We start from the raw sequence: 25,378 nt of genomic DNA on the forward strand, positions 1-25,378 counted from the left end.
TTTGTATTTCTTAAATAGGCTATAGCCTAGGGTGTTTCATTTTTTCACCATTTTTGAAATTCAAAATGCCTGGGGTTCCATCTGGTGGTATTTGGGGAAAAAAGTTTACACCCCAATTTTTTTTCAATTATGACGTCATATTGAGGTGGTCCACGAGGTTTGAAATTTTTGGGCCTCAAAATCTCGAAATTTGGCCGTATCTTCGGAACCGCTCATCATAGATCGACAAAATTAGTATCAAAATGCGCAGAAGGGTCGGTTTCCTATACCTGATGTAGATAATATTAAGGTCTATCTGCTTCAAAAAAAAAGTTATTTCAAAAAATCTGATTTTCGGTCTATTTTCTCCTGATGAACAGGGATCAGGTGATCAAAATAAAAGTTTTTCTGTATTTTTTCATCTTGGAAGCTGTTATTGCGTAATAATAGTTGGTATTAAGGTTTCAGTACTGGGCTTGTCCAGTCTTGCTATCTGGTTAAGCAAAGCCCCATCTTACAGTGCTCCGGGACTCTTCTTGGCGCCGTCCACAAACAAAATGACATGGGAAAGATATATTTCGTTTATATGGAACATGCATTAAAGGGTATGAATATCATGACCAACTTCATCATTAAAATAATTGACCAGTCGAGTATTGACTCCGGACTTTTTCCCTGTGTTGAGAGCAGTCGTATCAGCCATGACTGAATAATGAATATACTTGGGATAGGTGAACTCTGCAAGCCTACTGGATGATGGTGTCAAAAATCAGTTCTGCAATGACCGACACACTTTTGGGAAAAGATTTAACAGCAAGCACACTTGCACACTTTCGTGCTTCATGCCATTATCATCAACAAGTTAGCCAAAGAAAACGTATCGACCTACTTTATCGACAATGCGCCCATCATAACATAACTGCATGGCAGAAGCTGAGTTGAGAAGGTTCTCACTTTCCATCAGAGATTTTTCTCTCGTTTTTTGTCGTTGGCGGTATACTGTCGAAGGTGATGCAGCATTGCAGCTACTTGATCTTTTCCAAGAACCGACCTCATAAGATCTGACTGCTGGCGTACCGAAGTCATCCTACGATCAGCAAGTACACAACTTCTATCATTTATGGAAAAAGAATGTACTTTCTTGTACACTTTTTCCTCAAACAGCTGGTTTCAGAGGCTCGTATTCCTTATCATCTTCCCAATTCATATCACCATCAGAGTCGCTTTCGCTACTGTGTAGACATCTAACTACTTCATTTCTTTTTCTCTGTTTCAAACATAGTAGTGCCGATGCTTTGGCAGATTGTATGCCAGAAGTGCTAGGTTTCTCTGTTTGCTAAGCACTGGAAGACCAGCTTCGTTCCATATGCCAACTACATCTTTCAGCAGTTCATCTTTTAAATCTTTGAAATGGGGTATTTTCTTCAAAAACTTAGGATTACTTTCGGCTACTTTCTTCCTCAAGTAAAAATAGTGACTGACTATGTCTGAATTCACGGGAAGCACATTTCTCTCCAATCCTTGAAGTTTTGTATCGACTTACAAATACCTGACCTGAATGCCGTAATGACACTTAATCTAAAGCAGGGGAGCAGCATACCTCTTCCTCAACGGTTACATTAATATTATAATAGTAATACCTTCAAATTACTATTTCATCTCTTGCAAAACGAACACGGACTATTATTACGCAATAGCAGCTTCCAAGATGGAAAAATACAGAAAAACTTTTATCTTGATCACCTGATCTCTGTTCATCAGGAGAAAATAGACCGAAAATCAAATTTTTTGAAATAACTTTTTTTTTGAAGCAGATAGACCTTAATATTATCTACATCAGGTATAGGAAACCGACCCTTCTGCGCATTTTGGTACTAATTTTGTCGATCTATGATGAGCGGTTCCGAAGATACGGCCAAATTTCGAGATTTTAAGGCCCAAAAATTTCAAACCTCGTGGACCACCTCAATATGACGTCATAATTGAAAAAAATTTGGGGTGTAAACTTTTTTCCCCAAATACCACCAGATGGGACCCCAGGCATTTTGAATTTCAAAAATGGTGAAAAAATGAAACACCCTATAGCCCCAGTTTTGAGACACCGAAGGTAGCTGAAAGTACGTTCGGTTGAAGCAATAGCTTACTTACAGATGAAGAACCAAGAGTTTAAAAAGGTCAACAGCATTCTACGGAGATAACTAAGTTAATTTAGGTAGCCTCCAGTGGCGTAGGAGCATAGGACCTAACCCTAGCATAGAGACCTAACCTATAGTTGTATATAGCAACTATATATATAGTTGCGGTACCAAAAGACCTATGCTACCGCCCCTGGCTTTCGTTGAAAATGCCGCCCTAAGTAGACAGCAGCATATTTTGAAATAGTTTCGTGTTTAAGCAATCTTTTCAATAAAAATAATTACAAATAATGTGTCGCGTCTCAGAAGTTCTATATTGCTTGAGAAAGAAGCCTCATTGTCTCAACATTAAGGCCAAAAATAAAAGACAAAAAATGGACAACAAATGTATTAGGCAAATAAAAGATCAACAGCCGCCTCAAAATTGAACTTTTCGAGCTTTCGCCGAAGCAAAACCAGCGATAACATCTTCAATATCAAGTTTTTGAACGTAATCTCTTTCTAAAGAAAGAATCGATAGAGCTGATAGGCGATCATCATTCATGGTAGAACGTAAATACGACTTTATCATTTTGAGCTTTGAGAAACTCCTCTAGATTTATGACGTAATAAATGTTACTAAAAATTGAACAACAGACGGAGTAGGCTACAGCTATTATCCAACATCACGCAAGAAGCAACTCGAGCTTTTTAGGTGTAGTTCTATCTTTAAATTTTTTAAGGTGTGCTAGCTGTCTCTTTGTAAATCATTTTCTTGTTTTACTTTTAATTTATTTTTGCATTACTTCATTTCTCGTGCTGTGTGCACTGTGCAGCCTCATTTTGCCGTCTGCCGCAGAGTCAGAACCGCCAAGTGGCTGCTACGCCACTGGTAGCCTCCACTTGCTTTTCCAACGAACAAACTCATTTCGCAAAGCTTCTTCGTCAACGCATGTCATCATCGTAAAACTGAAGGGCTGGTTCAAATCAAGATCTGACAATTAACTGTGAAGAAACAAACTGAAAAGAAGTGCAAATTTCAATAAAATTCGCATAATTTCTTATTGTGCCCCCCTGAATGTTTTGGTCCTATACGGCTGTGGCTCGCATGCATGCAATGTACCGGAAGCCTATAATCGCCTCAGCAATGAACCTGTCTTTGTAACGTCTAAATGTGGTAGCAAGTGACGTTTAATAGACGTGTGTCCGATGTTCTGTTTGAAATTTAACTCTCAATAGAAGGTTACAAGTTTTCAATGCTTTGCCAACTTGAGTTCGGAATCATACTTCGATAATGCGCCACTTAATGTTGGACACAGAAATGGACGCATCAGCAAGGTGCACCGAAATTAGCTTATGTTGTACAATTTAAAGTTGTAGAAGAAATAAATTTGTTCATCTGGTTGTCCTTCCAAAACTCACGTCGGCCACTTATTGCTTTCATTTCTGACAATAAAATCAAGTAGCAAATCAGAGTACTTTAAAATTATTTTTGGTATATTTTAACTCACTTCACAATTTAACGTGTCCTGGCCCGGTGCCCCCTAATTGCGAAGGGTGGACGCTAACGAATGACAATTTTCTTTGATGGAGGTTCAGTAGAGATCTGCCGACTGCATATCCCCCCCGAACGTTCTCGACTCAACGTTTCACTCAACAGCTGGGTCAACTAACTGGTGTGAGTTGAGAGTAACATCTGGAGATGTTTCAACAATCTGAAAAAGAATTAACTTGATGGTTGATCCTTGCTGATTCAGAGAACTGGTTGTCACGCAGTGGTAACCCAGCCGAGGTGTATAAATGTGAAATTATATTCTAATAATTAGCGTAAAATACGTAGTCGCAAAATCAATGACGCTTGCAAACAACACTGGCTGCTGGTTTTGCAGCATAACGATATAAATTTACGCTAGTGAGTGTCATGATTAAAATGTTGTCTTCAACCAGAAATACACAAACCCAGACTGGGAAGGTACAAGCACTCTTCATAAAATATTTTACAACTTTACGCAACCAACACATTATCGTCGTATCTAGGCCACGGTTGGTGGAAGACCGAGATTAAGTAAGGGAAGGCGAGCAAGGCAACAGTTGAGCTTGTGAGTCTTGACATTTGCGTGTCCTCGATAGGTGTCAAACCGGCGCCCTTCCGAGCGCCGTAAGGTGGCTCACCAGTCGACTACGCTGGAGGCGCTTCACGCTGTTTCAATTTGGGAAGCTTTTGTTACAAGAACGCAATCGGAACAGTATGGTTCTTGTCAACATAAAAAATCAGCAACATAAACACCATCAGCAGCATTTGGACGTTGCTCCGTCAGTAATCTAGCTACGTCAGTAAAAACACTTCGGTCGGTTTTACATTGATTTAACAGCTGCAGACAATGAGTCAATGCAGAAAAATTGTCAAGACGGGAAAATGAATACCTAGAATTTGTACGACAAACACGCAGTATGTGGAATGGAAATGGTGGTGAATGGAAATGCTACAACAATGAGTTGTGTCATCATTGAAATAACATTCAATGCACACTCGATTCCTCAAGTTTGCAGTCGATTTTGAAGAGTACAGTTTTAGAAAAATGAACCACTGGAAGCACATACAGAACACAGCACAACATGTAGCACAGAGATTTACATCAGCACGACTATAGAATAATTCAGTACAATAAAATATATTGATTTGCTACCAAAGAGTGTACATTAAACCTTTAAAAAAATCAACCCTTAAACCTAGCCTAGTACCTAAAACAAACATACATTCTTGAAGATAGTTACAGACATAGAATAAAGCAGTGAACAGGCTCAATTAAATATAAGCGGAAAGCAAGAAAGTTACAGTTTGTTTCATCAAAGCGTGATGAGACATATACAATGGAGATTAACATGATTTGTTTACGATTCAAAAAACATGGTCGATAACAAGTTATGACAATCCGCAGGCTCAAAATAGTTTGTTAACTTTCTACAGAGTAGCTGTTGCCATGAGAGCCCTTAAAAAATTACCAATCGAATAGAGATTTAAAACCTCACGGCCAAAAATGCATTTAACTTTGAATAATGAAATTCCCTATCTGTTTTGCAGTCACAAGACACTCCGATTTTATAACTCGTCTCTAGTGGCTCCTCCCTCCATGTCCGCTTCATCCGGAAGTTCGTCATCGTAATCTTCTTCGAGCTCCTCCTGAAGTTAAAAGGAAGCAGTGACATTATTAAGCAAACATGAAGCTTAGTCTGCGTTTTGGAGATTCCGATCGGAATTCATTGCCACCACATCGATGTATGAACCTGAACCTTATTCCAATACATAGAAATAGCATTACGGCCTAGAAAATTCAACCCTTTGATTTAAGAAAATACAAAGGAAATGTATGCGGACCTTACTGTTGGACAGCTAACGTTTGGTTGGCCATGAAGAACCTGTAACTAAGAAGATGTTTACTGGCAGATCGAACAAGGTCGAGAATGCAACTAGATCAAGCGAATGATCTCAATGGCAACTGCCAGGATGCAGCTAACTCAAGTCCACTTTGTTTGGAGCCAGCTCATTAGCTGAGAGTAGTGTTTTGGGAAAATACGCTGATCATATGATCGATTTGGAAGTTGTTTAACACCAATATATGCGGTGCCGCAGCAAAACGTGCCAGAAAGTTACAATAGCTTGCGTAAGCTCATTGACTATTATTTTGATACGAATCCGTAACTTGATGTATAACGAAAACCGAGTTATTGCTTCTGATTTGCCGCTTCTTTTTGTCAATAGTTTGTTTCTTTTTGTTTATGCCTAAAAATAGAAATATTGAAAAAAATTAATAACCTTAGAGCAGAACTGTTAAAAATCAAAGATTTTATACTCGTTTCTAGCACTAGTTGCAACGTTAATCTGATGAATGTAAAAGTAAAAGCAACAAACAGGTTGATTTATAGCTTCACTGACGTTTCGCGCACCATGACAATGCGCATCCTCAGAGCAAATAACATACAAAATAAAATTTACGAAGTTATATACTCCAGCGTGGTTGAAATCAAGAGAAACATTGAAACACACATAAAGGTTGAACTTTAAACTTAAAGGTTGACCCATGGCCACCTGGACATGCGGCCTGATTTGTCACATTTTGATTAGCGCTAAGTCTGCTAGTGTTTGACTGACGTTTTCTGAGATGTTTTTACTTTTTGCTGTCTCGTAATGATGTTAAAGCTTTTAGTTGCCTTGGGAAAACAGTAACAAATGAGAAAAAAATATGTTGAAAAACGCTCAATCAGACTGTTATTGAAAAATTAACAGTCTGACTAAAATCTTCGAAATCAAACTGTCTTTGTTTTTCAACATCTGATGATGTTAAAACATATTGTGTCATCTGGGGAAAACAATAAAGGCGAAAAAATATAATTTTTAGAAAAATTCATTTAAACAGTCGCCCAAAGTTGACAAAATCTGAAAATTTCTGCAAAAATGTTACAAATCAGGCCGTGTCTTTAGGCAGCCATGGTTGACCAAGGGTGTGTAGTGACAAAAAACTTGTTTGTCTTCGCATTTACTTTCATTTATCGAGTCTACTACAACTCAGCAATTGTGAACTCAGCACGTTAGTTGAGCAAGTGACAACTGAGCGAGCAAGCTGATGAACCTAAGCAAGTAAAAACAGACCAAGCCGATACTTGGCATGTAACAAGTCCGCAAATTTAGTTTAGCAAGCGATGACCAAGCAAGTCCAATGCTAGATGAAAATTTCATTTGTTGACTTGGACAGTAGCTGAAATGTAAGTCCACTGCCCTGGTAATTTTACGTTCGTTCAGTTCAGTAGGTCTATTGCTATTAGTTACTAAATATGTAGCTGGTTTACCGCATTTCAGCAACATTCTCATGCCGCTTTATGCTGACTGACAATCCAGCTGTCCAACTTTACTCACATCTTGTTCGAGCTGGCCGTGAAAATATAATGCTCACAGACAAAACATTACTAAGAGGAAACATTTGAGCGCACCGCTTCAGAAATTACGACCACAAATAGCTACTATAGATATTCAATTCATTTGTTTTACTGTCCTGTGAATAACTGACGCAATTACAGTTTATTTTGAAGTACGGCACCATACACAACTACTGTGTCGTAATCAGGGATGTAGGCCAAGCCGAAGAGAACGGACCGACAAAGTGGCCTAGCAGTTAGAAAAGCATCCACTTTCTACCAATTTCTATCAGAGAGCCGTATCTTTAATCATAACAAAGCACCAGATGGAAAAATAAGATTCCTTGGCAATTATAAAACATATATTACGTTGAACATGTTACAGCCGACCAAAAGTTTAAAAGCATCATCGAGCATGTCTGGTGTGGCAACAGCAAGGTAAACTTGGCCAAAAATTATATCAACAGGCAGATCAGCGGAGGTTATTAAACTAGGTTTAAAAACCCTAATGTTGTAATGGGACTAAGGGGACGTTCAAATATTACGTAACGCCTTCGAGGGGGAGGGGGGGGGTTTATGCAAAGCGTTACGTTAGCGTCACATCGGGGGTTCAAGCAAAACGTTACGTAACGCTTTCGAGTACGGAATGGTAGTTTTTTGTGCTGAATTCGTAGTGAAAAAGCGTTACATGGGGGAGGGGGGGATTGAAAAAAGCGTTACGTTGGCGTTACATGGGGGAGGGGGGGGTCAAAAATTCGGAAAAAAAGCGTTACGTAATATTTGAACGTTCCCTAACCCAGGGATTCATAGAAGTATTGGATGACCAACTAGGGTACGGTATCTGACAAGCGAAGGGTGTGTTAAACATGTAGTAAGTAGGCTACTACAGGATATTTTTTTGAATTTTTAAAACCGTGGTAGTCCAAAGCTTTCCCGTTTGAAACCCATTTGAAGTTGCACAAAATTGATTTGAAGCACTTTGCATTAATGTTGTCTTGCAATAAGATTGTAAATTGACTCACAAAACTTAAATTGAAAAGAACTTACAGATTTACAAACTATGATATTGCCAAGCATTTAAGAACAAAAAAACAGATTTGGAACTGCAGGCATTATGATGGTTTGATAAGTGGATAACAAAATGGCTTTAAATAAATTTTAGAACATTTTTTTTGCGGGCAAGGTTCGCAAGAGTGTAAATATATAATTCCTCAGAAAAGTTTAAAAATCATCTGGTAACACGGTTGTTTAACGCAGCCTTCACTTGTCTGGCAGTGGCGCATCACGTACTTCTATAAATCCCTTGACTAACTTATACAATGTTAATTGTCATATAGTTTAAATTCTTTAGTCGGCGTTTTGGTAAACTGAAAGTACACCCAAAAGTTAATTAGCCAGCCTGGTAGCTCTTTAGGCCGTTACATCGGAGTTGTCAGATTTTTTTAAATAAGGACATTTTATATATAATAGTTAAATAGTGACAATTTCAAGAGGTGTAATTATCTAATACAACCTTCAAAATGTCTTGCATATTTTATTTACTTCAGCAGCTTTATATATTTAAGATCGTCATGCTTGGTCCGAAAATGTAGTGTAGCTCGCGCGTAGCCATGGTTGCGGTTCAAATATAAGTAGAAATTCTTAAGCTTAATTGCAAATATCAAAACCTGTGAACAGTTTCACAACGATTCGATTATTGCTGCTCGATCGAAGACACTGGCAAGTCTTCTCGGTACGATAACAAACTGAAGGCGTACTTGCATGAGCATAAACATTTCCAGAAGGAATAAAGCAAAAGATCTGTATGCGGCTTAATTTCATGGAGAAATCTTAAGCGTTATTTCTTACGATCCAACGAACGACTTTCGTATCTAAAAGTACAGGATTTACACAAGAATTCTAGTATTCTGATGTCGTGATGTCTTTAAACTTGTTTGACTTGCTCGGTCAAGTAAGTAACTCTCGTATGTAACTTCTGTGTTTACTCAATTTCAAAAAACGAAAGTTATCTGGTCCGAATCATGGTTAACTTAAACGCATTTAATGAGCACATGCAGTGAATTATAAATTTCAAGTACCTTATTTTAATTTTATAAACATGCAATTCATTTAATTGTGGAGTTATGATTTGGTTCTCTACACGTCGTTAGCCGGTCTACTGCTGACATACCGCCTCTACATATGCTCCATTCAACCTTTTACTGCTATCTAAACGTTATACAGCTGTTCTTCAACATTAACATACCCTCTTCTCTTCGGCCTTCCTCTAATCCTTTTCCTATACCTTGGAGTCCGTTCAGAAAGTAGTTTTATTTATTAGCTGCTTTTTATTTTTCCCACATTACCAGTCAGTTTTCACTTAAGATTTTTTGGTTGCTGCTTAAATCGCATGGGATTTTTCTCAGAAGAGTACAGCCTTGGACTTCACCATGCTGTTGTCATTGAGCATGTTTCTTTTAAGGGCTGCTGCTAATTGCCAGTTGCTTTCCTCTGCTTGAAAATTAACGATGGTGACATGAAGATGTTTAGGATTTTTGGTGTGTACTGTGTAACTAATTGACATATTCTTAGTTGTTAAAAACGAGGCTTTGACAGTACAGCACTAACAAAATCTTCTCCAACCTGATTTTATTCTTAGGTTTATTCAAACTTCGATGCCATTCTCTGATGTTATCATAAACCTCTTCCGAGTTATAGTTTTTTGAGACAATAAAAATATCCGTTTATAGATATATTTTTAAAAATGTGCGTTTCTACCTACAGAAAAAAAAAGATTTCTATTAATATTTCTTCACCAATTCGTCTTCTTTATTGTCACACTTAGCTCTAACTTTCCAGGAATAGATCAATAAACAACCGCATGTCTAGCACTGCGCCAGCAAGTAAAAATTTCAATAACACGTTAGCCTTCAGTACCAATTACAATCAGTTTATTAAAAAGCGAATTGGTTATAATCAGTCCTACCAACATACTCTCCATCCCTCACACACAAAATCAGTCAGGCAAATAAAGCTTTTTACGAGAAACAACAGTCGCCAGAGATTATTTAACGTAAACATTTTCTAAGAATACAAAACAGTGTCTATAATTCTTGCTTTTTCTTTGCAACCTCTTCAGGATTTGGCGTTGGAACGGAATCTTTGAGATCTTGTTGCATTTTTGCCTAACAAAACGGTAACAAGCAGTTAAACACGAAACTGAACCAATCTACATAACCACCCGAACCATTCTAACCAGCAATACAACACGTGCATGGCCACCGCCTACACGTATGTCCAAATTCCAAAACAAGCCAACAAACACAGGAACTCAATCTTGACTGAATACAGCAAAGAAAACTAACAATAAGTTTAACTTTTGTCATATGTTCAAGCTTATCTGACGTTAAATAGACGAGATAGAATAGTAGCTAAAACCAACACAAACCAAACACCACCTGCATATGATGAGGTACTTGATTGGTCAAGAACACTTGTTTAAACCATCTACCTACACCGCTGACTGTTTCACAATCACTCGACTACTACCGGGATCTCATCAAAGATTCCTTTTAACGTTGATTCAACATTTTGAGAAGATAAATCAACGAAAAGTGGAACTAACCGGCACTGAAAGACTTACTACCAAATGTTCAGGGTTGAGCTTCGCGTCATAGTCCTTCGTGTCCATGTTTTTAAATTTTTTGATCTCTTCGTCGATATCAATTTGAGAGGGAGCACCGGGGCTTGCAGCAGGGGTATCATGATGATCGGAAGGAGGTACGATCTATGCCGCGCAGTGGATAACAGTGAGAAAGTTTCAATAGTGGCAAATGTAACGCTTGGTGGCTTTAACAATGTGGGTCTATCGTTTTGAAATCAGATATTAATCATAGTTCAGCAAGACTTCGACAAATGCTCACAAAAACAAGCAACAGTTTATCTCTGCTAACGTTGCAATAAAATCAAAATTACCTCTTTGGGGGGTAGTGGCTCAGAAGGAAGTTTAACCTATCAGAAAAAGTCTTGTTAAACTCTCTTTCACGCTACAATATGTCGAGTCATTGCGAGGTAAAACCATTCCCATAAAACCACTACATATAATCAAAATCATCACCTCATCCAGTGAGTAGTGGAGAAGTAGTAACCACGCCGAACTACTGTATATGTAATTGTAGGAGCTATAAACTCTTTTCCGTGAACATAAAATTCTCGAAACACGCTTGTCTAACTGAAACATTTCCATATCTCGTTATGCCACTTCGACAAACATTACAAGGAATCTTGTTGGTTCCAAGAAGTAAAATCAAACAAAGTTACCGCTGAATGCCAGACGAAGGACTTAAGTACGTAGTTAAACGTTCTTGAAACATGAACAGTTTGTCTTGTGTTAACTCACAAGCTGGTAAACTTTTCAGAGAAACGATTTTAAACTTAAAGTAGGGTTTAAAAATACACAACGTTATTCCAGACAGCAAAATCCACCATTTTTACATCAATACAAAGTAAAAACGGTGGATTTTGCTGCCTGGAATTCAACGCAACCTCTACTCTAACGTCAAACATCTAATGCTTATGCAATAGAAACAAACCAACTTCAAACCATATATCAGTGCAATCCCAATAACAGCTACATTCAAGCAAGTGCATTAACTAGGTAACGACATCAAACCTTCCACCTGAGAACATGCCTGATATCAAGTGAAATGAAAACCACCTCTTATTCTGCCAACAGAATCCTCTCTAGTACGATACTGGCTACAGCCTGAAGTAGAGACCACACGGTCACGTTTTAGCATGCAACATTTTGCGCACATTAACAACACCACTCATGATTTGTGCTTCAAACTGTTCACTACTGCACTGCAATGTCAGTGGAAGCACGATTAAATCATAGGGAACTCACAGCTTACGTGATAAGGAATTACAAGGGTGTGTTCAAAACTATGGTTACAAGGTTGGCTAGCTCTTACAAATACCCTGTTTTTAAATGCTCTTGAAAATGAACTCATACGAAGACGTATACAAACCACTAGAGAGAACACAACAGAATGTTCGCAACGTTCTGTTCAATGATAGGAAACATTTTACTCTACATTTAACTTGTTTTGTTGTTTCAATAATCACGAGATGGTTTTACTATGAAACGACTGTTCATCCTTAAGATGTTTATGGAAAATAAAAAAGTCCTTTTCTCGCCTACTCAAGATGTAATAATTCTTGGTTTAAAGCAAATATAGTTGCTACTCTCATTAATAGCTTGTTTCACCCTTTTTGCATCTTTAGAAGGCTCCAATCAAACTTGATTATTTGTTGTATAATTCGTGATTGAAGTAGTAGATATAAGGCTGTTTGACTAAAAGATCCAAGATTTATTCTCGATCAACTATTATGAATTCCATTATGAGAACAGTTTGTCCCACGAGATGCTTTGCACTTTACGGAAATCGCAGTTTGACGTGGGAATGCTAACTAACTTTGAATCTATCCTTCCCACTATTCGCAGCAAGAACCATCAAACAGTGAGCAATTCAAGCGCTTTCAGTAGGGCAGTGGTTTTCTACCAGGGTTCCGTGGAACCCTAAGGTTCCGCCAGCAAGTCTAGGGGTTCCGCAAGTTTACATTCAAATCCGTGAGTCTATTTTATTATTATATGCATATTGTTTAAATATAATCACATATTGATTAGATTTGCCACTATTAATACATTTTCTACACTTAAACACGTTTGCTGCGATCCCGAATTTTCGTTGTTTTCTTGTGGTGCGATTACCTTTAACTTTATGCTTTCCCGCCAAATTTCGTCGACATGTTTTCTTCGGTTCAAGGAGTTCTTTCAGACAGTTTAATCGTTTGTACACCGGTGGGTCAAATCGCCGTGAACGTGTTAGAGATCATTTTGTTTTGCCAGTATTAGGTTTTGTATTAGTATTTGGGTTTTGTGGCCGTGCTAACTACTGATATATAGCCTTCTACATAATTTTTCATTCAGACACGTTTTAAATCTTTCAAGGTTTTGCCACCTTTTCCCGTTCATTAACGTGCTGGTAGGTTTATATCGATTTTTGTAGTTAGTATCTTTTTCGTCCCGGACGCGTTAATGACGAAAAATAAAATGATTGAATGATTGATTAGGTTTGTTTTTATATATGTAGGGCCTTGGAACTATGTTTAATTGCACAAGGCAATTAAATTATTGAACAGGGGTTCCTCGAGCTTTTGGAATGTTTCATTGGGTTCCGTTCCACCAAAAAGGTTGAAAATCCCTGCACTCAGTTATACACTTTTGGCATGGACTGCATCACACAATGAAACTGTAGGATTTGATCAGTGCTGTCAATAGCACTGAAGATGAAAACAGCTTAATTTTTGAAACGTTTTCTGAGCATGAATTTAGTATTTACTTAAAATATCTTTACAACTACGTTACAAAACAATACCGAGTTCAAATTGATTAGACAAGAGGAAAAACCAATATGAACTCGGAAGAGCTAATCCCACCACCATCACCTGATCTACTTCTTCCTCCTCCCCTTCACCACCACTCACTTTTTCTCCATTTGACTTGACATACTCAACCATCGCTTCTACACTGCGATCACCGTTGTAATCCAGGATCTGTAAGACAAAAGATGACCTGGCATGCGCATTCGAGAGGTTCTCACGTCTTCAAACAGGTACGGTAGTTTACTTGGTGAATAAGCCATAGCCACAGAACACGCAACGGTTGCTGATCCTGGGTTATACATAACTGTTTTCGTCATATAACAATCTATACGTAAATGTAGCCACCAATATTACATGAATTTTTCATGATAAACTTTACTCAGCAGCGTAGAGACTAGATAGATCATACGCTTGCATCTAGGTGATTCTAACCAGGCGCGAATCTAAGAGTTTTTTTCGGGGGGGGGGGGTCAGAAAATTTGAAAATCAATTAAAAAGAAAGAAAAAGCTAAACAGATATGAACAATGATACTACGACATATACGATATGCTAGAAAATAGACATTAAAACAACCATTTTCATCAATTGTGATGCCGAGGGACTAATATCAGCTGTTTAGAAGCATATCAAACCATTTGATGCGGAAACATACAATTTTTCACAAAATTTTGGGGGGGGGGCGCGGGCCCCCCCATAAATCCGCGCCTGATTCTAACGTTAGTCTGAAGGTTATAATATACACTCTTCTACCCATGACAACCGAGTTAAAAAGGTGAGAGCAAAAACTACATGTTCTATATGCTGCCAGAAGCACTAATTGTAATTAGTTGTAAACATTGAATCAACATAATCTGACACCACGTTGACGTGACAGCTGTTTCTTTTTATACCAAAAATTGCATTAATCGTCATACCTTGTCAGAGCCAGATGGGAAAAACTTGAGCGTGGGAAAGCCGCCTACTTCAAAGTCTGTGACATCGTTAACAGTGGAGTCCATAGTGGCAATGATGATATTATCATCGCCTCTGAAAGCCTCGCCAAGTTTATCCCAGGTTGGCTTAAGTGATTTGCAATGATTGCACCAAGGGGCGTCTGTGATTAATGCAAGCAAGCTAAGAAATCAACTCTACTACTTGGGCAAGATGTAGGTTGAAAAATCTAAGAATTTTTCGTCTACAATCAGATGATTGTTTGATTTCATACAAACAACAAAGGCAAATGCGGTTAGGCCCATTTCTTCAATCCTGACATTTAAACAGGAATTGATGTTTTAATATTTTTGGGTTTATTTTTTGTGATAAACCACTACTTTATGTGACAATCATGTTTCCAATTAAGCTAATTCCAAGCCAAGAAACAAAACTGATATTATCCCATTGATTTAATAATGTTAATAATCAGGGCTGTGAAATGAGGTGAAAAATATACGACTCCGACTCCTCGGTATATAACTGGGCTACTCCTACTCCGGACACGCCAAAATCCCTCCGATTCCATAGCCCTGCTAAGGATATAGCGATTGTGATAATATTGTATTACAGTATCAAGATTGGTGAAAAATTAGGGCTCTCATGGATAAAAGTTTGCACTTTGTACATTGTCGTATGAAATCTGTTTCTGCAAATATCATAAGCAGAAAAGTTTGAGCGGTCTACGCGATTTCATTTCGAGCATGAAATCGATCTGTTTGAGTGTTCATTTCCGCCTGCAGGACGAAAACAACCCTCTATTTGATCCTGCTGACGTACTTTTAACCTTTGACCAGATGGCACAAATATGAACGTGGGGTACCCAAGCACTCGTGCTTCGGGTACATCATTTAAAGTGCCGTCAATCGATGCCACGACCACACCAGGATCGGCCTGGAACCGCAGAGCAACTTTCTCCCAGACTGGGGCCATTGTTTTACTATGCTCGCACCACGGCGCATCTATAAAAGTTATACAAAACATTCTTGTTTGGCAATCACCAATGTAAAAAAACCCACGCAGTGATAAGTAGAACGCGCTAATGTTGATAGTCGCTGCTCACACATCAACAATTTGAAAATAAACCCTCGAGTCGAGCCGCGTAAAAGGATATGAGGCATTCCATTATAATTCAACAAATCCAAATAACCACTAAGTCTTCAATTTTGCTGACTAAAACATATGTCATAGCATGTAAAAAATGCATCTAGGCAAAAAAAAAAAATTTTGAAAATCGGACAAGCGGTTTTCGAGATATTGCGTTCTGAAGTTTTGTGGCTGTCACTAAGTGGCGCTGTTGATGTTCATCATCATCATCATAATCCATCGTCGGTTTGTTCCCCACTAGTGGGGGTGGCCGATTGTTTCCACGCAGCAATTGTTTTAATCCCTTTTCTCCATTTCACCCTGTCCCTTGCATCTTCCTCCTTCAGTCCGACTTTTTTAAATTCATCCTTCACTTGTTGTTTCCACGTTCTTCTTGGACGACCGCGTTTCCTCTTCCCATCCACCTTTAGATCTAGTGCCTTTCTAAGAAAACTTCCTTCCTCCCTCCTTATCACATGTCCATACCATCTTACTCCATTTGCCCTTGCCAGTTGGTCTATGGTCTCTCTCATCTCTAGCATATCCAACAATTCTTCAGTCCTTTTTTCCCTTCTCGTTTTCACCCCACACATTGCTCTCACCATTGACCTTTCCGTTCTTCTCAGGATTGCCAGTTCACTCTCTCTCAATATCCATGTCTCGCTACCATATAGCATTGCAGGCCGCACACAGCTCCGATATACTTTCCCTTTCATCCTTAGTGAGAATTTTCTGCCATACAACATTTCCCCACATTCCCTGAACTTTGCCCAGCCCAATCTTGCCCTTGTTGTCACCGCTGCTTCACATCCACCGCTTCCATTTATCCGATCACCCAGATAACAGAAGTCTGTCACTGTTTCGATGCCATGGCAGAACTCATCATCATGGCCTTCCACTTCATTCCTTCCTTTACTGCATTTCCCACAAACAAAACACTTCGCCAATCTTGTTGCGGCTCTCTTGACATTAGCACATCTTGCATGTACCCACTTTCCACATTCCTTGCATTGCATTGAATTTCTCATCACTCTCTTGCCACATATTCCACAGGGATCTACTTTTATGTTGAGGGTTGGCTTTCTACGATCTACTACTATGTTCCCAATGTTTTTTGATTTTAGGGTTATATTTGAGGTAGAAAGTCGGTTGAAGTGTCTATTTCACCATTTTTCATGATGCAGAATTCAAAAATGATGTCAATTTTTGTCTACAAGAATTAGCTAAGGAGTTGTGTGGCATTTAAAAAAATTTGGGGGACCAAATGCCAACCCCCAAATTTCCATGTGGGTAACAAGATATCCCAAAATTTTTTTTTGTTCTTTAAAGTTTCTTGCGTATACTTCATGATAATATACTGTTTATTTATGAGACTTTTGTCCTTTTTGCACAATGCAACCTTTTATCAAAGACTTGCATGAGAAGTTATATGATCTATTAATGCAATATTTGAATGATGCGTGCTTATGATGTCACAATAACAACTTACAGATTTTCCGAAAAAACTTTTTTCATTGTGAAAATTGTTAAGGAAAACCAGCCCTGTTTCAAAATTGCAGTCAAATTTTGTTTTCCCGGGCAATTTTCACAATGAAAAAAAGTTTTTTGGGGAAATCTGTAATTTGTAATTGTGACATCATAAGCAAGCATCATTCAAATGTTGCATTAATAGATCTTTGATATAAGGTTGCATTGTGCAAAAAGGACAAAAGTCTCATAAAAAAATATTATACTATCATGAAGTATATGCAAGAAACTTTCAAGAGCAGAATTTTTTTTCGGGATATCTCGTTACCCACATGACAATTTGAGGGTTGGCATTTGGTTCTCCAAATTTTTTAAAATTCCCCATAACTCCTTAGCTAATGCTTTTAGACTAAAATTGAGACCATTTTTGAATTCTGCATTATGAAAAATAGTGGAATAGACACTTCAACCAACTTTCTACCCCAAATATATGAGCACATTTGTTAGCTCATTTAATAATAATCACGCACCAAGCAGCTTTGTTCATAACACAACTGCAACGGAATTGGCTTGAAACGCAAAAGCAACTCAAATTCAGATCGTTTCGTTATTTCAAAAAGGTTTGACTGTCTTCTTGCTCTAATATTAACTGAATATTACTTACAAAATTGAACGAACACTTTCTTGGATTGGTCAAAAGCAATTTCTTTGAAGTTCTTTCCAACCAAAATGGCAACAGGGTTTTTGTTCCAGTCGTTTGGAATTTCTTCGCTCATTAAGTGGCGCTAAACACACAAATATGTAATTTAAAGTGATTTGATAATGAACTCTTCATAATCTACAACAATCTACATTTATTTTGTCATAAACCCGAAAAGTTCTGTTTCAGGTAATTGATTACCTGAAATTGGCATTCCAGCAATAATTACAACTTTTTGTTAACAGCTTTCACCACAACTCAAGCATATTCAAAACAAAATCATAATCAAGTACACTGGTCACAAAAAGACAAAGCTGAATCAGCGTAGAAACCCTCGACGTCATTTTCAAAGTGATTTGTCAGAAAGACTACTGATCACGGTGAAATAAACTCATTTTAAAGTATCTCGTCTTTCATAAGGTATCCTGTCCCTGTCACAGTTATCCCGTGACAATCACGACTCATAAGGCTAGATCAAGAATGTTTGGCAGATATTTGAAAACGCAATCGCACCACTAAAGAAGCGGCAAATACAAGCTATGCGTTTTGCGAATAGAATATTGAAACGGCAAATACACTTGGATGACCACCATCGGTTGAGTGATGTGAATAAACTTCCCAGGAAGCAAAATCTGTCGTTTATACATTGATTCAACGCCTGCAGACTGTAAAAATGAGTGAATCAGAGTGAATCAACGTAAAAATGACAGATTTTGCTGTTTGCGTTATTAAACGCAACTTTCGGTAGATCTTTTGCATGACATCTTTTGAATATTTAAAAACTATAAATAAAGTCCCTAATTAGCTTGGGTAATGATTAATCACCGTTTTATCGTATTTGAAAAAGTTTGCAATAATGACGCTACTTCTGTTACAAAGGTCAGAGTATCGCTAGTTGTTAAAGGATTGTTGTCTGCAGAAGTGTTGAAAGCCAAAATTGAGAGCTTGCCTAATGAATTTCTTCATCTTACCTTGAGCTTCCCAGAGTGTACATCTTTTGCGAATTGAGCAATGCCATCTGCACTGAGGTCTTTTTTCTCTGGTTTAAACTTGGCCATATTCTCAGACATCTTGACAATCCTAACATCAGGTATATCAGCGACAGTGATGCCGAAGAATTCCATAACCCGCTTATTGTCCTCAACGTCAGAATCAATGTAAATGAAGAGGATCTGCAACAACCGATGCAGTAGAATGCCCGATTGCTAGTGTTTAACAAAACAACGGTAAAACTGATAGTTTCAAATTGATTCAACGTCGCTAGATTTTAAACAATTGAACAAGAGCAATTTTATAGTGCTGGTTGAAGTTATCTGTGGAACGGTGAAACTTTCTTGTTACTTAGTGCTACGAGACAAGCTTAGTGGTCTGCTCAAACTAAATTATTTCTAACGTTATGAGGGTTTTATAGGCGGTTATATAACACTTTGTTCTAGTCAACAATAAATTTATAATCTTCTTTAGAAACCAAACTATGGCATTAGGGACAGGGTTGACAGACAAAAACTTTTCTCCACCAATTTGAACAGGACATTGGTGCAAAAACGTGAACTGTCGAATTTGACGAGGACGTGAATGGTTGGAAGGGCTATCTCTGATTACGCCTGAATGGAAGATGATGAACACTCTGATCATTGCATTTGAGAAATACAGACTGTAAAATTAGCTTTGTCATAATGACAAAATAGGGAGTAATGTCTTACGTTTCCCTTGAATTCCACAGCTGCTTGCTTGAAAGCATTGAGGTGCTTATCGAAGTCTGGACTTGTTTTCGATACAAACAAAATATTATGGATGCTGATTTCGCCTCCAAAAATTTTCGGCGCACTCTGAGACATATAGAAAGAAATGTAAGAAGGTCGTGAAAGATTGGAATCGTTTTGGACACAAGCTAGTTTTTTTTTTAAATTAGCACTTTTAACAATATTTTCTACAAATGCATAATGATATTTTACGGTAAAGGGTAAACATAATTTCCTAGGTCACTGCACTCACAACAAAAGAGGTCACCGACTCAACTGAATCATCGTAAAAAGATGAACGTGGCAAGGTTTCCCATTTCGCATATTAAGCTCAGTTTTCCACAACATTAAACCAAGTTACGTGTTGGGTTCAATGTACAACTTTTCTACAACTAGCTCGTGCAATCGCTTACTTTGTATTGTTCAATCACGACGCGTCAGGGCTTTTTGTTACGCAAGACAAACTTTGCAACCATCATTGATAGTCAGCACTTCAAATGCACGATCACTGCTTAACTGATAACTCTATCACACAGTGCTCACATGCAGCTAACCACACCAACCTAATCATTGCCACTAACTAATTAGGTAAATCACACCTCAGTATAAAGGTATTCGATAGAGACACAAAAATACAATAACTCGTTGGTGTGCCTTTTGTGGATAAACATTACTCAAATAAATTATTATGTTTTGTAATTTATGGTAAACAGCAACATATCAGTTTTATAAAAAGAAAGTAATACACTGTACAGAAGAACTGTTTCTGGTTGAAAATTTAAAGTTAGTCCCTTCAAGAGTCCGAATCTTAATCAAAGCCGTACCTCAGGTGTAAATTCGGTGACTAGTCTCATTTGGTTTTCTGCTACAAATGTTGCCAGTGCAGAATCATCCGAAAGGTCGCCTTCATAGTCCAATCTTCCCTCGTCAAACTATCACCAAAGAAAAACCAAAACACCAATCTTTGACACAACATACAACAATGTTCTACCACAGCAAGGCAAGATACCACCACTAATCAAGTATTCAAACACATGAGATTGTTAAGATGCAACTTCTATGATTTTTACCACACTACAAACGTTTTTTTGTTTTTTTTGGCATGCAAATTGAACAGCCTGCTACAAAAAAAATCACGTAGCATATCCTATAACACAGGGGTGGGCAAACTTTTTATCTCGAGGGCCGCATTCAGAATCTGAATTTGTTCGAGGGCCGCAGTATAGTATAATTAAGATTAGCCTATAAGCCAAAACGTCAAATCTAAAATAGTCAAAACACAAGCTTTTATTTATTTTTAATATGACGAAAGAGATTTTATATATAATACAGTAAATGTATTACATAAAAGATATAAAAAATGTTTGTCTCAATTATTTATTTGAATACAACCCACATCAAGATAACACTTTGCCAGACGCACTTTGAGCGAATTAAACAGAATACATCTGTGAGCGAATTCACATAATCAGAAAAACTAAAACAAAAAAGAAAGTTTCATGATGCGACAGGCCGAAGTCAGAAATTTCGATTGTGACGTAACTGGCTGTTTTTTGACACTTATAATAGCCATCCATTCATGCAAGACCACAATGTGGCTGGGGAAACAAACCACTACAATGCGACAAAAAGACTATAATTTATATTTATCAAGATGAAATATATGAAGAAAAAGTTTAATTAAGTCATTGTAGTAATTAAATCATGGCAGGCAGCGAACAACATTTATATCTAATTTTCAACGAAATACATCAATCGGCCAAACAAGAACACTTTGGGACACTGCACGACAAAGGGAACATTGGAAGAATTTACGAACTGAGCATTTATTTCATCAAAGGCCGCATTGGCTATGATACTGTAGTAGTAGTAGTAGTGATTAAAATTTTCAAGCAATTTTAGGATTATTTTATTATATATTTGCTTCAGGCTTTCGCGGGCCGCACAGAAAGTAGTCACGGGCCACATGCGGCCCGTAGTTTGCCCACCTCTGCTATAACACACAATGTTTTTATTTGAAAAGCTTTGTCCTTTGTGTTTCAATTGATAAATAAGAGTGGAACTTTTAGATTATGAAGTTGCAGCTTAAAAACTATGTGCCTATACCAGTTACCAGGGTCTAAAACATGGGGGGCAACATGCAGTTACTTCTTCACTCATTTCTTGCACAAGCGGTGAAGTTTCTCTTATAATCCAAGGTAAAAGTTCTTTATTTGTTAGTTTACTTTCTATCTTCTCCGTTTTTCCACTTCCAATCTTAACAGGTTTTGGAATGTAAAATTTCAATTAAGAAGCTTTCGTTGAAAAGCATACAAAGATTTTTATAATACAAAAATACATACAAAAACGTACAGCAGCACTTAACTTAGTACATCAACAAACAAAGCATTTTTTGAAAACCAGCGTTAAAATAATAAAGTACAACAGATTGCACCTGCTTGAAAACAACGACAGAATTAAGATTGATCTCTGCTGTGTTTGCAACTTGAGCGTTGAAGATGATACCAAATGGGACATCATCAATTTGATTAACAGCAGCCTCATAATTCTTAGCCTCTACAGATTCAGAGCCCTAAAAATTAAATGGAATAATATGTTAGTAAAAATGGTAGACGGCTTATCAAGTTTAACAAGTTATTGCAAACATCTTTAGTGTTGAAATTTTATAACTTTTGTGTAAAAAATTATTAATGTGTTTGAGTGTTTCTATAATAATACATATATACTGTTATTGTTACTAACTCAATTTCTAATCACTAACTGTAAAATGTCCAACGACAACAACTTCATTCGAGGTTTTGAAGTTTTTCACTTCCTCATCATTATTCAAAATTTTACAAGGTGGTCCAGTCTTCTTTTTCAACCAGTTAATAATGTCAGGAGCTTGTCTGCCTCCTGAAAATTGCATGGGTATTGTTAAAAACATACTGACCATGCAATACAACAACTCTGTATAAATGCAGTTGGGAAGGACACCTTCTTTCAAAATAAAAAGAAACATAGTAAGCAATTTTGAATATGTATATGAAAGAGGGGGCGTATTTGCATACAAATGTCGGATTGGCTCATGATGCAAATAAAGAAAGCTTACTTACATAAGCCAAAAAGCAAAAATAAAAAATGAATAACCTCTCATGTACATGTAGCTCCCACACATTGTAAAAATTAGATGACTTCACAACTCTTTTTCATATATAATATATTATATACAATATATATATATTGAAATTGTGAATCAGGTTGAATGATGTAAAGAACCTTGCAAGGACTGTGAATGGCAAGCCTGGCCTATTACAATATCGCAGCTTTTGTGTTGGGAAACAACATGTCAATACACTTGTAATCATGTTAACAAGTTGAGATTTTAGCTGTTATAAATCAACATCGGAAAAGTGGCAAACTATTATTAGTAGCCTAACTTAGAACTGTTTTACAAAAAACTTCTGCACCACATTTCTCATTGTATTGCCAACTTCGACACTTACCTTAAATATGGTAGCTGTCTCTAATGTATCAATTTCAACTACTGTATAAATTATTAAAAAAATATATAATATACTGCAGAGTGCAAACTAAGCAGAAAACGTATACAGACTGTTTCATATTCTATACATACACATTACACAATAGAATACAATAAGAGTACCAACATTTATCAATCAATCAGTGGAATATTCGAGTATCACACAACTACAAAATAATAACTAGCTTGTTCCCCATAAGAATTCCCATCAGGCAAAATCAGGCAGTTGAAACACCAGCAGCAAGCACTCATAACTTATCTAAAATTTCTACATCACAAGGATTTAAAGCTAACAATACAATTTCAGCACAGTAGAACACCGATTATGGGCACAGACATTTACTGCACTAGTACCAATTTCCCTCAACCGAAAACATCATAGCTGGTTAGTCCGTAGTTCTACAACCTCTCCTCCATCCCACATACTTCAAAAAGTGCAATCAACAAAAACTAACGACAACACTCGTACTGGTATATAAGCTTCACCAAAGTGCTACCAATCAAATGTCAAATGTTCATGCAAAATTTATTTAATTTTCATTTCAAAAGCATTCATTCTTTAACTATCATGTTCCAAGTGTTCACAGTATCACATGAAACTCAACTTATATATAAAATTCCTCATGCTGTCAGTTATTGTCATATTGCCTGACAGCTGACATATATCAACCTAGATTTAAATGAACAAGATTTAGCCATTTTGATCACCATTTCAATTTTCTTTATTAAAACTAAGACACACATTAAGAAACCCCAATTAAGAACAACAACCTTCTTCTTCTTTAATTGCCTTGCCTGAACCAGGCATGGACGCCTTGGACGGCCTCAGATAAATACATAATTAAACCAAATATTTCTATTATATGTTGCTGTAACATTCATGAGGTATGTTGAACCATGATTTGACTAGCACAGGCCATTAAAAACAACAATATACAAATTTAATACATAAATGGAAAACTGGTCTTTTTCATGAAGTAGACAAAGAAAATATGGTATATACAATATCACTTTGAAAAAACAAGCTGATCTAAAGATACTAAGCAAAATTCAACTACAAAACCCCAAACACCAGATTAAACATTTCTCTAGACATGCATTTCACACGTCTTGCCGGTATAAGACAAAGTCCGATTTCCATGATTCTTGAAAAACAGCATGGCGGGATACCCTTGAACATGCATTCTTTCAACCAGTTTTTCTTCAATTGAACCATCTATTTTGCCAAGTTTGACATCTGGCATATCAATCTTTAACTCTTTTGCCACTTTTACCCATTCCTTGGCAAGATCAACACAATGCACACACCACGGGGCATCTGATAAAAGGAATAAATGTTAAAAAATATTTAAAAAATTTCATATACCTTGATACTCGATTGTGTTCCCATCTTTGAAGAGCTTAAGTGTTGGATAGCCCTTGACTTCATATTTTGATCCCAAGGCTGTTTCAAAAGTGGCATCAACTTTTGCAAGCTTTACTTCAAAATCTTCAGCTTTTAAAGTTGATGCAGCTTTAGCATATTCAGGTGCAAGAGCTTTGCAATGGCCACACCATGGAGCATCTTAAAAACATACCAAGTTAAAACGTGAAGGTTTTGTTCCTTGCATTTGTAAAAAAAAAATGATTATGTCTTGCACGACTTACACTTCCCACAATGAAAAAAATTGCATGTCACATTGTGGTACCATACTTTAAAAGTTACGAAGACCCAATGATTGGACATATCCAAAGGCTTTTTTGAATGCCACCTTGCTACATTTTTCTCCTGAAAGCAACATTTAATCAAGCTGATGTACAAGTCTCTGTCCTGCTCAAAAATGTCATGACGTCTAACAAGTTTTCAAAAATTTGTTATAAACAATTTTACAATTCATTTTAAAGTTATTTTTAACAGTGATTGACAAAGACTTACACTAGCCTAGTACCAACTCATTTACTTTGTGTCATGTCGACATATTTGCAGTTGAACTTACAAAATAAGTCAATGTTACACCATTTTATAAAAAATAAACAAAAATGTAAATACTCATGCTACTTACAAAATTCCACTAAAACATGTTTGTTGTTTGTCACAACATAATCGAAGTTCTTTTCGGTTAAAACTAAAACATTGTCTTCTTCTGTTACTTCTGGGGCACCTTCAGGAACTTCCACACAAAAAACTGAACTAAAAGTTATGGACAACAACGTTAACTTTAAAATTGATTTCATTTTTAATCCCTGAAAGAACACCAGAGCGAAACAATTGTCAGGTTGTCACACACGTGAGATAACAGTGGTTTCGCTTGGCTGCAAAACAAATTCCACGAGACCGGCGCGGTTGGAAAAAAGCTGCCAAAACGTGGCGGAAAGAGTGTCTAGTCATTATTTATTTGATACATCACAATCCGTGTGATTGTTCTATTGGACGCGTGTAATAGAACGCGTCAAAATGTGCTGATTAAGAATTGTGCAGAC

The 25,378-nt window shown here is 37.2% G+C and overlaps 1 protein-coding gene across 8 annotated transcripts; it reads right to left on the bottom strand.

Annotated features, from left to right (window-relative positions):
* Nucleotides 1-3,886: 3,886 nt before the first annotated feature.
* Nucleotides 3,887-25,156, bottom strand: LOC145786411 (protein disulfide-isomerase 2-like). Of its 8 annotated transcripts, none has more exons than XM_082598059.1 (13): nt 24,961-25,156; nt 24,033-24,236; nt 22,157-22,290; nt 21,830-21,967; nt 21,544-21,651; nt 19,357-19,482; nt 18,625-18,825; nt 17,618-17,738; nt 14,346-14,524; nt 13,533-13,601; nt 10,959-10,994; nt 10,627-10,770; nt 9,793-10,168 (listed from the first exon to the last, which is right to left on the bottom strand). In XM_082598059.1, exons 1-13 carry the CDS (start codon nt 25,130-25,132, stop codon nt 10,088-10,090), a joined length of 1,713 nt encoding a protein of 570 aa, XP_082454185.1. In that variant the 5' UTR covers nt 25,133-25,156; the 3' UTR covers nt 9,793-10,087. The 8 variants fall into 8 exon arrangements, with proteins under 8 accessions (XP_082454189.1, XP_082454187.1, XP_082454191.1 ...); XM_082598058.1 differs by lacking the exon at nt 21,544-21,651 and adding an exon at nt 20,220-20,327 and having other exon boundaries at nt 9,794-10,168; XM_082598060.1 differs by lacking the exons at nt 21,544-21,651; nt 24,033-24,236 and adding exons at nt 20,220-20,327; nt 24,285-24,482 and having other exon boundaries at nt 9,798-10,168.
* Nucleotides 25,157-25,378: the final 222 nt, after the last annotated feature.

The sequence above is a fragment of the Aplidium turbinatum genome, chromosome 17 (assembly GCF_918807975.1).
Source record: "Aplidium turbinatum chromosome 17, kaAplTurb1.1, whole genome shotgun sequence".
Lineage (NCBI taxonomy): Eukaryota > Metazoa > Chordata > Ascidiacea > Aplousobranchia > Polyclinidae > Aplidium > Aplidium turbinatum.